The sequence below is a fragment of the Antennarius striatus genome, chromosome 21, assembly GCF_040054535.1.
Source record: "Antennarius striatus isolate MH-2024 chromosome 21, ASM4005453v1, whole genome shotgun sequence".
NCBI lineage: Eukaryota > Metazoa > Chordata > Actinopteri > Lophiiformes > Antennariidae > Antennarius > Antennarius striatus.
The window spans coordinates 10,347,390-10,360,557 of record NC_090796.1 but is presented as its reverse complement, the minus strand read 5'-3'; the positions used below and the strand labels follow the sequence as shown (position 1 = coordinate 10,360,557).

The 13,168-nt window shown below is 38.5% G+C and overlaps 1 protein-coding gene across 1 annotated transcript in view; it reads right to left on the bottom strand.

The window, feature by feature from the left end:
• LOC137588861 (protocadherin-15-like) overlaps positions 1-13,168 on the bottom strand; it is a 139,112-nt gene that overhangs the window by 66,725 nt on the left and 59,219 nt on the right. The window contains 4 exon segments of the mRNA XM_068306167.1: positions 1,293-1,478; positions 1,574-1,693; positions 8,599-8,727; positions 12,160-12,253. Of these exon segments, the coding sequence (XP_068162268.1) occupies positions 1,293-1,478; positions 1,574-1,693; positions 8,599-8,727; positions 12,160-12,253 (529 nt within the window).

Sequence of the window (13,168 nt, the reverse complement as noted above, 5' to 3'; positions counted from 1 at the left end):
CTTGCTCTCTTCCGTCCTCACTGGATTGTTCTCCTTTCTGGATCTTGTGTGAGCTTTCACAAAGGTCCAGTCAGGATATCCACAGGTTTTCAGTGCCCCTTTCAGGTGTTGGTGTTCTTTCTCCTGGTCTTGCGCACTGGCTGGTAGCTTGTCAGCCCTGTCTTGCAGGGTCCTGATGACACCCAGCTTGTGCTCCAGTGGGTGGTGAGAGTCAAAAAGCAGGTACTGGTCTGTGTGTGTTGGTTTCCTATATACCCCAATGTACAGACTTCTGTCATCTTTTATTCCGACCTCGCAATCCAAAAAGGGCAAACTGTTGTCCTTTACATACTCTCTGGTGAACTTCATGTTGCTGTCCACCGAGTTTATGTGTTCAGTGAAAGGTTGCACCTCGTGAATTTTCATCTTAACCCATGTGTTGTCCACATACCGGAACCAGTGGCTTGGTGTTGTTCCGTTGAATGAGGTAATGGCTTTGTGTTCCACCTCTTCCGTGTACAATTTGGCCACGATAGGAGACACCGGCGAGCTCATGGCACTTCCGTGTTTCTGCCTATAGAAGTTCCTTCTGTACTGGAAATAGGTGGTGTTGAGGCACAGGTCCAAAAGTTGGCAGATCTGGTCGGGGTTGAGGTTTGTCCTGTTGCTGAGGGTGTTGTCCTGTGAAAGTCGTTGTCTTACTGCTTCCACCGCCTCTGTTGTGGGGACACATGTGAACAGGGAGGTGACGTCGTAGGATACCATGGTCTCATCTGTATCCAATCTCAGTCCTCTCACCTTTTCCACAAAGTCCATGGGGTTCTGTATATGGTATGGGTTGTTACCCACTAGCGGGGCCAAGATGGTAGCAACATGCTTGGCAATGTTGTATGTGATAGAGTTGATGCTGCTGACAGTGGGTCTGAGTGGGGTTCCTTCTTAATGAATTTTGGGGAGGCCAAAACTTTGGGGAGGCCCATGCATATATGGCCTACTGAATAGCACTGACCACACCCCACAGGGTTAATAAGCTTGGACATGACCAGCCACCTTCAGAACTGAAGAAGTCTCTTAGATTAGAGACAAAACATATTCAAGAACTTTCTTAATGTCCAATGGATTGACTTAAACAGCTTTGGATAACCATGACCTGGATAAGTGAGAACCTACACAGACACTTTCTATGAAATATTGTCTGTATGTTGTTTTTGTTTTATCTACTTATTGACATGTATTATTCCAGAAAACCTATACAGTAGTGCAGGACACTGTATTGCTTAGAAAAGGACTAATCCTTCAAACTACTTGCTCACCGTTAACTGCAAAATGACCATGTCTGTAGGGCTGTTCTCCGGCAGGCTGACATTGTAAGTTTGTTGGGTGAATATAGGTCTGTTGTCATCTATATCCACAACCGTGACAGACAGTGTTAATCTGGATCTCCGAGGGTTGACTGCACCATCCCAGGCTTCAACAATTAGAAAGTAGTGTCCTTTCACCTTTGAGATTGCAGAGAATAACTGTCAAAAATGCACTGCATTCAAAAAGTATGAAGTTCCTGTTAAATCTGAACATATCCATTACAAACTCTGACCTCCCTGTCAAGTGGCGCTGCCGTTCTGATTGCTCCAGTGGCGTTGATGGAAAACAACTTCTGGTGGTTGATGAGCCGATAATAGACCTGTCCACTTGCTCCCAAATCTGGGTCTGTAGCCTAAGCATAGACATACATTGACTGACATATTGGCACACAAATCACTTAGAAAGGATGCTTAAAAGTTCAGATCATCCATAATGAAATGCATGCAATTCTTCAGACTGCCTCTGAGGCAAATTGTAAAGCATTTCCTCTCAAATCAGGCTGAATGTGAATCAAATACTTGAAACACTGGAATAAATTACTTTCACCATTGGATCACTGAAATGATGAAAGAACAAAACTGTATGTGACTTTAAACTAATGTATTTTGTCAAGCATGCAAGTTCACACTTGAGATGCATTTGAAAACTCAAAAAAAACCTAATAAGTGGAGCTTTGAATTCAGAAGTTATTGCCAAACTAATGCATTATGACTGGAGGTGTGTACATTACAAATTGTGTGTTGTACTTTTCACACCATTAGTCAAAATTATGACTTTAATTTGTTTATTTAAACCCAATTACTCAGTTTATATCCATATTCCATTTTATGTGGCATACTGTCACTTCTTGCTGTTGCAGTGACCCATTTTCCACATTTCCCTAGTTTGAATCATGAAAGTTTCATCTCACACTACTATAATGAATAGATATTCAGTTCTGTTTTGGCACTGTAATGTAGATTTTTTCAGAGATTTAGTGATGACAAGGTGTAAAACTATTACAAATGCATCTGGGGCTGCTTTGGTGAAAGAAATAATGCAGAATGAAACATGGACAAAAGGAGAACAAGAAAGAGAGATGAGAGAGGGGAGGAAAGGCGGACATAATGTGTGTGTTTCTGCAGTAAAATCCATTGACAGCTCTGCAGTAACTGGATAATATAAATCGCTTGAAAAAAACCTTGAAATCGTGATGACTACTGCTCTGTTTTCTAATTTTTTTTAAAAAAAGTTAGGAAAGAGGATCAAGATCTCAAAGTTAAGATATTTTGTGAAGTCTTTTAGCTTTGTTCAATATAAAGACATGAAAACAAACTACAACAGTAACAACAAATTAATTTTTTTAAATATAATATCTCCAATATGTGCATGTATGTGGGACATATATTTTGCCCATCTGTGTAAACTTTTGCCCTTCGTGGCCCCGGCACATCTTCAGCAGATAAAGTAATATAACTAGGCTAATTCACAGTGAGAAAGCAAATATTTTTGTATCTATAAATTAAACTATATAACATCCATGTGAATGGGATGGTCATATTGTACTATTTCATTTTAGGTACTGAATGGAGCTTATGTCAGATTCATCAACTTGGTGTTATTATATAGTATACAATATATGGGCTTGATTTTCTTTCTACATTCATCTACTATTGTGACTTCAATTTTTATTCCACCCCTGACGGTTTTTCACACTCTTACCATAATTACAATGTCAGACAGTTAAAAGCCAGAAACACAATAGGATTAATGTCTCAGCTATATTACTTCTGACGCCTTTCAACACACACGACAAAAACGCAGCTTAAGGCCAGTAATTTTCACCATCTTTTTAACTTGCAGCAGTTCTATTCTTGTTTGAGTGCACGTACCTCTTTTCTTCCAATTACCAACTTCCTTTTATTTTTTTCATTTCATCACTTTCTCACCTCCACCTCTAATTTCATTCCTAGATTCAGGCAGATAAGTATATATTTTCTAAAAAGTATCTGCAACTGAAACCAAATTAATGAGCTTCTCTTCATCCGTCTCCAAGCACATTTTCTTTCTGCTGCACCATTAAACCAGAGTCAGGCATAGACATCTATGCAAAAAATAGAGCAAATGCATCCTCATTATTCAATTAGTGGGACTGAAGTTATGTTTTTTCCTCCCCTATTTTTTGCTTTATAAAAAATAAAGTTATTTTACCAACAATACAAAAAGGTGCTTAAAGGTTTTCTCCTTTTTGTGCCAATAATCCTTTTATTATTTCTTGCAAGCAGCTGAACCATCCGCTGATGGTTTGATGCAGCATGCCTGGCTGTCAATCACAACCTGGTTGATGTCTAAATGGGTGAGAAACATGGCACTTATTTGAACAACAGTTATGGACTGAGTATTGATCATTTTAACAGACACTTATTATTAAGACATTAGATACAATGCCGGTATATTCTGAATTACCCTATTTGGACCATTGATCAAATTCCAATTTAAATGAGTTAAAATGCATCAGCTTGCTGACCAGACAGGATTCTTTTGCAGATCAGTTTAAGTGTAATGTGATGTGGTATAGTAGTAATTTGCATTAGCCCAGCTGGCTTTATTGTTTGAAACTAACACATTTTACACAAGCTTAAGTGATATTTAATTACGGTTGCTTTCTCTTTCATCCTAAAATACTGAGAACTGGATTGTTGTGGATGACATGCAGGTGGTTATAATAATACATCTACATTTCCTGCAGCAATCTCCCTGCAGCAGAAATGTGGCTCCTCATTAAAAGAAGCACTGTGCTCATTCATGTATGAGACACTGCAAACTTCACCTAATCGATAAAATCTCTCAACATGCAGTCAAACATTTTGGAGTAAAGCAGCTTCCTTTTTTATCTTCTTGATTAATCTTCAGCTGAAAGTTAATTTTGTTCCCTCTGGAGAGTTTGGTTTAAGAGTTTCTTCAACATCCAATGCTATTTGGTCCAGTTCATGATGGAAGATCAGCACTGCACATTGAGATGTTTAAAATTACTGCGCTCAATCCTTCTGATCATTTAAGTTTGAAGAACTCGTACTTGAATGAAATGCAAAATAAAGAAATCGGCTGCAACACTAACATAATTTAAAAGCTTACAAAATCACATGACTGCAAAGGCAGAGCAAAATATTCATGAGTGTATGAACCTCTAAATTGGTGGCAGGTGGATAGTATTTATGTAGACATGCATGCTTGAAATCAGAATTATTACAACACACCTAAGACATAGGGGAATTGCATGAAATTGACAACTACATTAGGCTATATTTTCTACATATAAAATCAAATATGAAACATTATTCAGTGCAGGGCTTTGATTACGTAAGGCAGAAAATCTCTTTAATATTAAAACTCCTACAGATAATTTATCTTTTTTTCCTCCCCCATCTTAAATCATGAGATGCCCATCTTGTCAGGTATTCCAAACGCGTGGGAGTCTTATATTAGTGTCACAGTCTTGCTCCACCTGCATGTTGAAATACATATCATGAATTTTGGTATCTATGTACTTTTTTTCCCCATCAGGTAAATGTTTTTCTTCATTTTGACTATTTGCCGTAGCACTACATGTGTTACTGCACTGCTCTGCAGGAAGAACACATAAATAAGTGCCACATTTAGCACGAGGTGTATTTGTTCTTGTACATATTGGTAAGTTATACAGCAGTGGTTCCACACAGCGGGAGTTAGGACTCTCACAGAAGTAAGCAACACTGCTGTTGAGACAAGTAATCAAGCCATCACTGACTGACTGTCTTTAATTTGTTTCTTTCTACATAACAAATGTCACAGGTTTATTTCAATGATTCGTTCCCCCCCACTTTGAGGTTGGGAGTGTGGAAATCATAAAAAAAATCATCGAGTGATGTGTTGTCCTTCAAAGCCCTGGATGAGGAAAAGCTGCATGCCAACTGATGAAGATGCACTTCGGGAGACAGCTAGCTCGGTTAGAAGAAATTGATTTTGAAGCCAAATCACTGTTCCTTTGATGAAGAGTGTCCTGATTCCACAAGTTTGGAGTTGAGATTTCAGAAAAAAAGTGGGTGATGGATGTACCACCTCAGGGGTCTGCATTTTAACTGTTTGAAAGCAACCGCTGGTAAGAATGTAGAAGCAGTAAAATCTCATATTACACCATATTTCACATCTTAAAGCAAGTCATAACCAGAAAATCTATGTTTGGTGATAATTCTTACTCCTAAATCCATCTCTCAACTCAATTTTTATCTTTTTAAGGATATTAAATGTTCTTGAAGCATTAGAAACTAATCAATCATATTCAAGAATACTCCTTTAGCTATTATCCTCTTTGCTCTATGTCCTTGTCCCTCATACTTCTCCCCAGTGCCTCTCTCCCATGTCCCCCATTCATGTTTCACTCGTTACCCTCTTTTAATCTCTTTCTAGCCTCTCAGCATTAGCAAACCAAGGCCAGGTGCTTTCCTTCTTCAAAAATACTGTTAATACATACAGGTGGGGGCCCTTGTTTGGAATGAGGCCCAGAGTGGCACTTTTGCACAGACTGCTCAGGGATCACACCGTCTGTTTAGCTTTTTTTGGCAAATATCCAAAGAGTCCTTGAAAGGCAAGAAGTTCAGAGTTGGAATACTTTCAAGCGCCTTGTCTAAAGATTAGGGTGGGCTTTGGGATGTAGAGTTTGGAGCATGCACTAAGGTCTCAAAAAGAGTTAACATTCTAAATGCTTGCTTTTCATGTCCTATTTAATGATAACCTTCTTAAATGCTTGCCTGCTTGGACTAATAGATGAAAATTTTTATATAAGCCATATATTTCTATCAGGGCTTTTAACCAGAATTTATTGTCAATCTGTTCATTCCAAACAGAAACAGAATTATAACATTTCCGGTTTTACGTTCCACCCATGGATTGACGTTCCTGAACCGGTTAGAACAAAAAAATATAGTTCCTGAACCAGTTATTAATGTCCCTTTTAAATATAAATAAGTACGTGACTTTAGGACTTTTAAATTGGCAATGAAACCAATTGCTTTACATACTGTAGATTTGTCCCTACAGTAAACAGGACAACAGCACTGATCCAGTTACGGAACAGAGGATGGAGAATCAGAGGGAGACGAAGAAGTTGCAGCAGCTGATGATGCAACAAAGTTTGTCTATGTCAGATTGTCAGATCTCACCGGTGAGCGAACACGTGAAGCTCTGAACGAAGCATCTGGTGATCGGTCAAGAACAGAGAGAAAACACCACTAGATGTCCGGAGCGTCGGAGGAAGTCCACCGGAGGAGATTAATTGTTACAAAGTGCTGGCAGTATGGGAAGACACTGCACTGAAAATGGCTGGCAGCCAATGAGTTAATGTCTAAATCAAACATTTTTCAAGATTGACTGACTGCAGTGTTTACCTGTTAGGAATATAATCAAGGTTGGGAGACTGCCTTTTCCTTGACTGCTGGTGATATGTCTCAACTTCTCTCAGCTTTCATCACGCATTGAGTGAATGACAGGAATGAGGTCAGATGAGGTCAGATATTTTTTTTCAAGGACGAAAAAAACAAACCGGTATTAACCGGTTAAAATTATTTTCTGTTCCGATTCTGTTACGGTACATTAAAAAATGTAAATTTTTCGGTTTTGTTTTCGTTCCTGGCAAAATACCAAAAGTTTCTGGTTTCGTTTTCGTTCCATTATCCGTTTCAAAACCCTGATTTCTATACTTTTAGTGTATCATAAGAGTAATGCTAGTGTTTGGCTAAGATGATTAACATTTAGATTTGGCAAAGTGTCACGTTGATCAAAGACCCCAGACACCTATGTATAAAAGGCCATGAATTAAGCTTGGAGCAAGTTCAAGGAAGTGTGTAACAGATGGAGCATCTTTAAAGATCAGAGCCTATCCAAGTGTCAGATTTACCCATGACCTCTGTCAGGGGAATACACGAGACAGTTATTAGCTGTGGAACAAGTCCAGCAATCTTTGCAGTATGTGAAGACAAGGGTTGTGAAGCAGGTGAAATTACATTCCCTACTGCTGAGATGAGATCCTTTCACTAAATTACTGTGCCTAATTTTTATTATCTGCATTTTGTTCACTTTCATTCTGTTATTCCCATTTTTGGCCATTTGGATTCATCACTATTTATGTACACAATAAGATTTTAAAAAATGAATTCTTGTGAAGACATCTCTATTTTTCCTCTTCTGCAAAAAAAACAAAAAAAACATCAAAAACCCCCACCAAACCTCAAGAACCCCATGCGATTATTGCAGTAAAGTGCTAAACAGTCCAACCTTGAAATGCCATGATAATGTCACTATAAGTGGATGAACTTTCAAGCTGCAGTAGTTTCCTTGAATCATTTGAAAAATGCTGCCAATGGTTAAGTAAATATAAAATCAATAGTCCAAGGATCTGATACTCGTGACATGTGTTTCTTCTAACAATATTTTTAGTAGGAGCTGTTCTATTAAAAAAAGACAAATTATACTAGAATTATAGGAATATAAAATGAACTGATATACTTCTTAAAATAATAATACTAAATTCTAAATTATTCTATTAATCTTATTAAGCATTTCATGCCAGACTTGTGCATTTTATTTTCTTGATAATAAGGAAGTGGTATTCTTTTGGAATGGGGAAAGGAGAAAACATTTTTTATTTTAAATCAGTTAGTCATACATTCCACCATCCATTCATCCATTATCTTGTATGAGATAATTGCAATCATCTCATCCCCACTTATCCATTTTGCAGGTCACGAGTCTCTGGAGCTTATCTCAGCTGGCTATGGGCGAGGTACATCCCAGATGAGAAGCCGACTCACTGCAGGGCCTCGTGAAAGACAAACAACCATGCATGCTCACACTCACACCTATGGACAATTGTGAGACCTAAATCACCTAAGCTGTATATTCTCAGTGGTGGAAAGAAGCCGGGAGACCCTGACAGAACCCAAAACGACACAGGGAGAACATGCAAACTGCACAGCAAGGAAATGAACCCAGAATCTTCTTCTTGTCAGGTAACAGCAGGTAACTTTTGCACACACACTCTTTCTTAGAAAGTATTCAAAGATTACAAAATTATGCTCATGATCTTTAATTTAATGACTTAATCTTACAATCACAGGAACTGAATACTGAGGAAGAAATTATGCAATCTTGTCGGAGAACCCAGTGTGTGTGTGTGTGTGTGTGTGTGTGTGTGTGTGTGTGTGTGTGTGCGTGCTTGTGCGGTGCGTGTGTGTGTGTTCCTACCTTGACCTGTCCGACATAGGCACGTTCCTGTTCCTCAATGACAGTGAGATTCACCGGCAGTGATAAATCGAACAGCGGGTCATTGTCATTAACGTCTGTCACCACAATGTTCACCATCACAGTGGAGGTCTACACAAACACAAACACACACGCACACACGCACACAAACACACACACAAACACACACGCACACACGCACACAAACACAAACACAAACACACACACGCACGCACGCACGCACGTACGCACGCACGCACACACACACACACACACACACACAGAGACAATTTTTTTACAAATGTATGTACATTCCATTCCATTGCATTCCATTAAACACGTTTAACAGCTATTGAAAAGTATTATTCATGATTATTTCTTAGAATTGATTGATGATTATCCATCTTTGAACTAATGAAACAGGACTGTCTGGGACCATTTATACCTTTTCTTACTATGTTAAAACAGATAATAATGTGTTTAAATTGGAGAAACATGCAAAAATTAAGATTAGCAAAACAGAATCCCATCCTGCCTGTGAGGAGAGTATCTCCCAATATTTACAGTTGGGACCAATGTAAATGTTTGTCAAATGACAGATTAGAAAGAGGGGTCATCCTGAGAAAACAGCTAATGTTTGGAAAATAAATAAAGTCAAACTTTATATCAGTGTAAACTCAAAAGGTTTGATTAAACCAAATAAAGAAAAACATGTCTGGTGTAGATTTAGTTTTTTTCTTACAGCAAACTTCACACTTTTCATGGTTTGACAGCACCAACAAAAGCACAAAATGTTGCCAAGGGCAGACAATTAAGAAAAAGTAGAGAAGCAGGTAGGAGGTCACTCATTTTTTATTTGACTTTCATGAGTGCAGAAAAGAGAGGCGGACAAAGAGAGAGTGACTTAAGATTTGACTTTTACAGAAGGAAACCAGGAGGAAGTGGAACATGAGGACAACGAACTGATTCACAACACTAAGATGAAAAGAGAAAAACTGATTGTGCATGAGTTTGTGTGGGGGAGCAACAATCACAGAGGTGGCAACAGGCTATTGTGACTGGTGTGGCGCATGGCAATGCAAGTAATAAGAGGTTAAGAGCTCATATTTGAAAAAAACATTGTTCTTGAATGCTGTTACGTGTGAAGCAGAATGAGCTCTGATGAGATGAAATGGCTGTCTGAGCAACGCTGGCAAACACTTTGTAAACTCAGAGAACTGCGCGGACAAAATTTGTCATTGTACAACACTCTTTCAGAATGTAAAGAGTACAAATAAAGTATGACAATTTAACCAACCATTACCTACACCGCACAGTCACATTCAGAGGACTTTTCAGAACATTTGCTTAAACTCACTGTCACGATTCCTGGCATTGTACAAACATCCTGCAGTTCAAAGGCAGAAAGTGAAATATAGAAAATTCAATCCTGTGTATTTCATTCCTTTTTGATTAAAATGTAGTTTTGACTTCATTTGCTAATCCCTGTCTCTCCCTACATTTATTTGGCAAAGAACCCCCAACTCTCAACTACAGTATGTCAACCTGGCATTTGGTAGGTTGACATATTTTCCTGCACACTGGTATCCTTTAAGCTAACTCCCAAATAATTTGTACCTCATTTTTCTAAATTTAGCAGCACAAATTCATGCCATTAGTTAACACTTTCAAGAACAGACAAATCAATTGGTTCCAAAAGCTGTGCTACGATTCAATCGACACCTTACAGTACATTTGAAGGGAAGTTCCACCCTTTGTTGCCTAGTGTCTTTACAGTGGACATGGTTTCCTGCACCAACTTGTAGGGTCCTCAATCTTTGGCAGTATGATGGATTAACCGGCCAAACAGCCAATTAGGCACTTTGTAGTCTGACACTCTCACTACGGGACATTTAATAATAGGGGACACCAATGCACGTGTGTATGTGTGTGTGTGTGTGTGTGTGTGTGTGTGTGTGTGTGTGTGTGTGTGTGTGTGTGTGTGTGTGTGTGTGTGTGTGTGTGTGTGTGTGTATGCCTATGAAGACAATTCAAGGCCTTTCAAGTGATGCTGATTAATGGGCTGCAGCAACAACAACACCCCAATCTACTCTTGTCCATTTTCCTTTTCTTTCTTTATTTTTCTGTCCCCCTATCTTCTTATTCAACTTGTAACATTCCTCTCTCACACACTATTACATTCTCTCTATTAAAAAATCTACTTCTCCAACTTCTTTTTCGCTCTTTCAAAACATAATAGTGTTGGGTGGAAAAATGTCCAAACTTTTAGCTATCTATAGGCTTAGAGACCTTTGGGACACAAAATAATAGCAAAATTGTCAAGGACTGGGGAGGAGGAGGTGACTAAGCATATTTCTATATATTGGTGTGTGTGTGTGTGTGTGTGTGTGTGTGTGTGTGTGTGTGTGTGTGTGTGTGTTTCTGTGTGTTTCTGTGTGTTTCTGTGTGTGTGTGTGTGTGTATGTCAACACTCCCTTGCACTATTGTGTTTGATCACACAGGACAACTGTTAAGGTAATAAGAGCTCCCTGAATGCCTCTTAAATCTCTCTTCCTTTCTCACACTCTCACATCCTCCCACTTGTTCTCTCCCATCATACCGGGTGTGAGGGTGTGTGTACGAAAAGGTCAGAGTATTCAGATAAGCGTTCTCTCTCCTCAGAGGGACCTTAAACTTCACCTTTTGTTTTAATTGACGTGGGAGGGAGGGGTCAGCAACAAGGAGGGGGAGGAGACAGACCTCTTATGCTGCACTATTAGACGGATAATGACGAAGTAAAGAAAAGATAAAGAAAGGGGTTCCTGATGAGTGGAGAAGGAGAAGGGGGAAGGCCTCCACTATCCAACTGAGGTCAGTTGGATACAAGAGGAAGGGCATACACTCCTTTATCTTTCCAAAACATCTACAGCTGACATAATTAAACATTTTATCTGATATATCTTCTCTGTAGATTTCTTTCAGAATATATCCACTCCAAGTCAGTTACATCTGTAGATACAGTTTCTGTTTAAAAAATTAAATATGTTCACAGTAGCTTTCTGAGATCGTTCGAGGGCTCCATTTGCGCAGAAAACCCACAATGATTGTGAAAATATTTAAGTTTTGTCTTTTTGTATCTTTCAATTGAAAAATAACACAATACAAGGCTTCTGTCCTCGTGGAAGTTGACTTATACATTCTGACAGATACGAAATACCAGTTTTGTCATTCAATACAAAAGAAAATTTCAACATGTAATACGAAAATCTGTACCTTTTTTTGTGTGTAATGCCAGCTAGTGGCACTGTGGCTACCCACAGAGTGACATAGTTTATCCCATTCAGTCTGCTTCTTTGAATATATATTTTTTGATATATTTTATTAAAGACCTGAACAAAGAGATAAGTGAGCCACCAAGGACCACTTGGTTTACCTCCTAACTGCTAACTATTGCCTCAGCTGTTGTTTGTGACATTTTACTGTGACGGATTTAGTTTTGCTCTCTGCAGGTAAACTCTTTAATTCCACTGGGAATGGGAAAATTCTCAAACGGAGACTATCAGTCATTCTCTGTGAGGTTCTTACCCCATCCGGGTGTCCATCCGAGGCGGTGACCACCAGGGTATAATGATCCAGAAACTCCCTATCAAGAGGTTTCTCCAGAACCAAGTATCCTGAACTGTAGAAAGAAAAACAACTCTATTAAAACTCATGAAAATAGATAAGACTGATTTTAAAAAAAAATGCAATTAAAAAATACCAAACAAAGCAGAGCAAATACAGGGAAGTATTTGTAAATAATTTTCCAAAGGGGATAATAAAAGTATGCTTCTTATTATTATACTAGAATGCATTGGTTATAACCAGGATTTTATGTGAAAATTCAGTTCATAAATCAAACCATACAGATCACCCTCCCGCTCATACTTTGTAAGAAGTTTCAATGCCGGTAAGCAAGGGAAAACTCACAAAACCTGTCCTGTTCGCTTGTAATGTTTTTCCTTTTTGCAAAAATTACTATAGAGACAAGTTCTCAGACAGCTGGCAAGCACTGATAACCACTGCATAACACCCAGAAGTGTATTTGTAGAGTGATTATGGGCGCTTTGGTGATGCAGATGATGCATCACACCCATCATCTCACCCACAATGACATTAAGGAATTCCCTGATGGATGCTGTTGCTTTAATGGCTTGAACAGCGGATATCTCATCGAAAAAAAGAAAAACAACAAAAACGCTGTTCTTAGGTAACAGCATTTTCACAAAAAATAAATTATATGCCAAACACATTAAGATCTTTTCTTAAAATGAATGCTGTTTAATCTTATTAAATTTCATGAACCTATGGGGATCAAATCAATTTCCAACAACATTGATGTATGAGTTGTGGCTGGTGTGAGCCACTAACAATAATTACAGGAATGAAACAAGATGGAACATCAGGAATTACTTTACTGAATCTATTTATTTAGGATTAGATACAGTATTACCCACTACTCTAGTACTAGTGTACTCTACATTTTCAGATTAACATTTAGTAAATCATTCAACATAAAACAGTCAAACAAAGGCAAAGAAATGACAGATGAAAT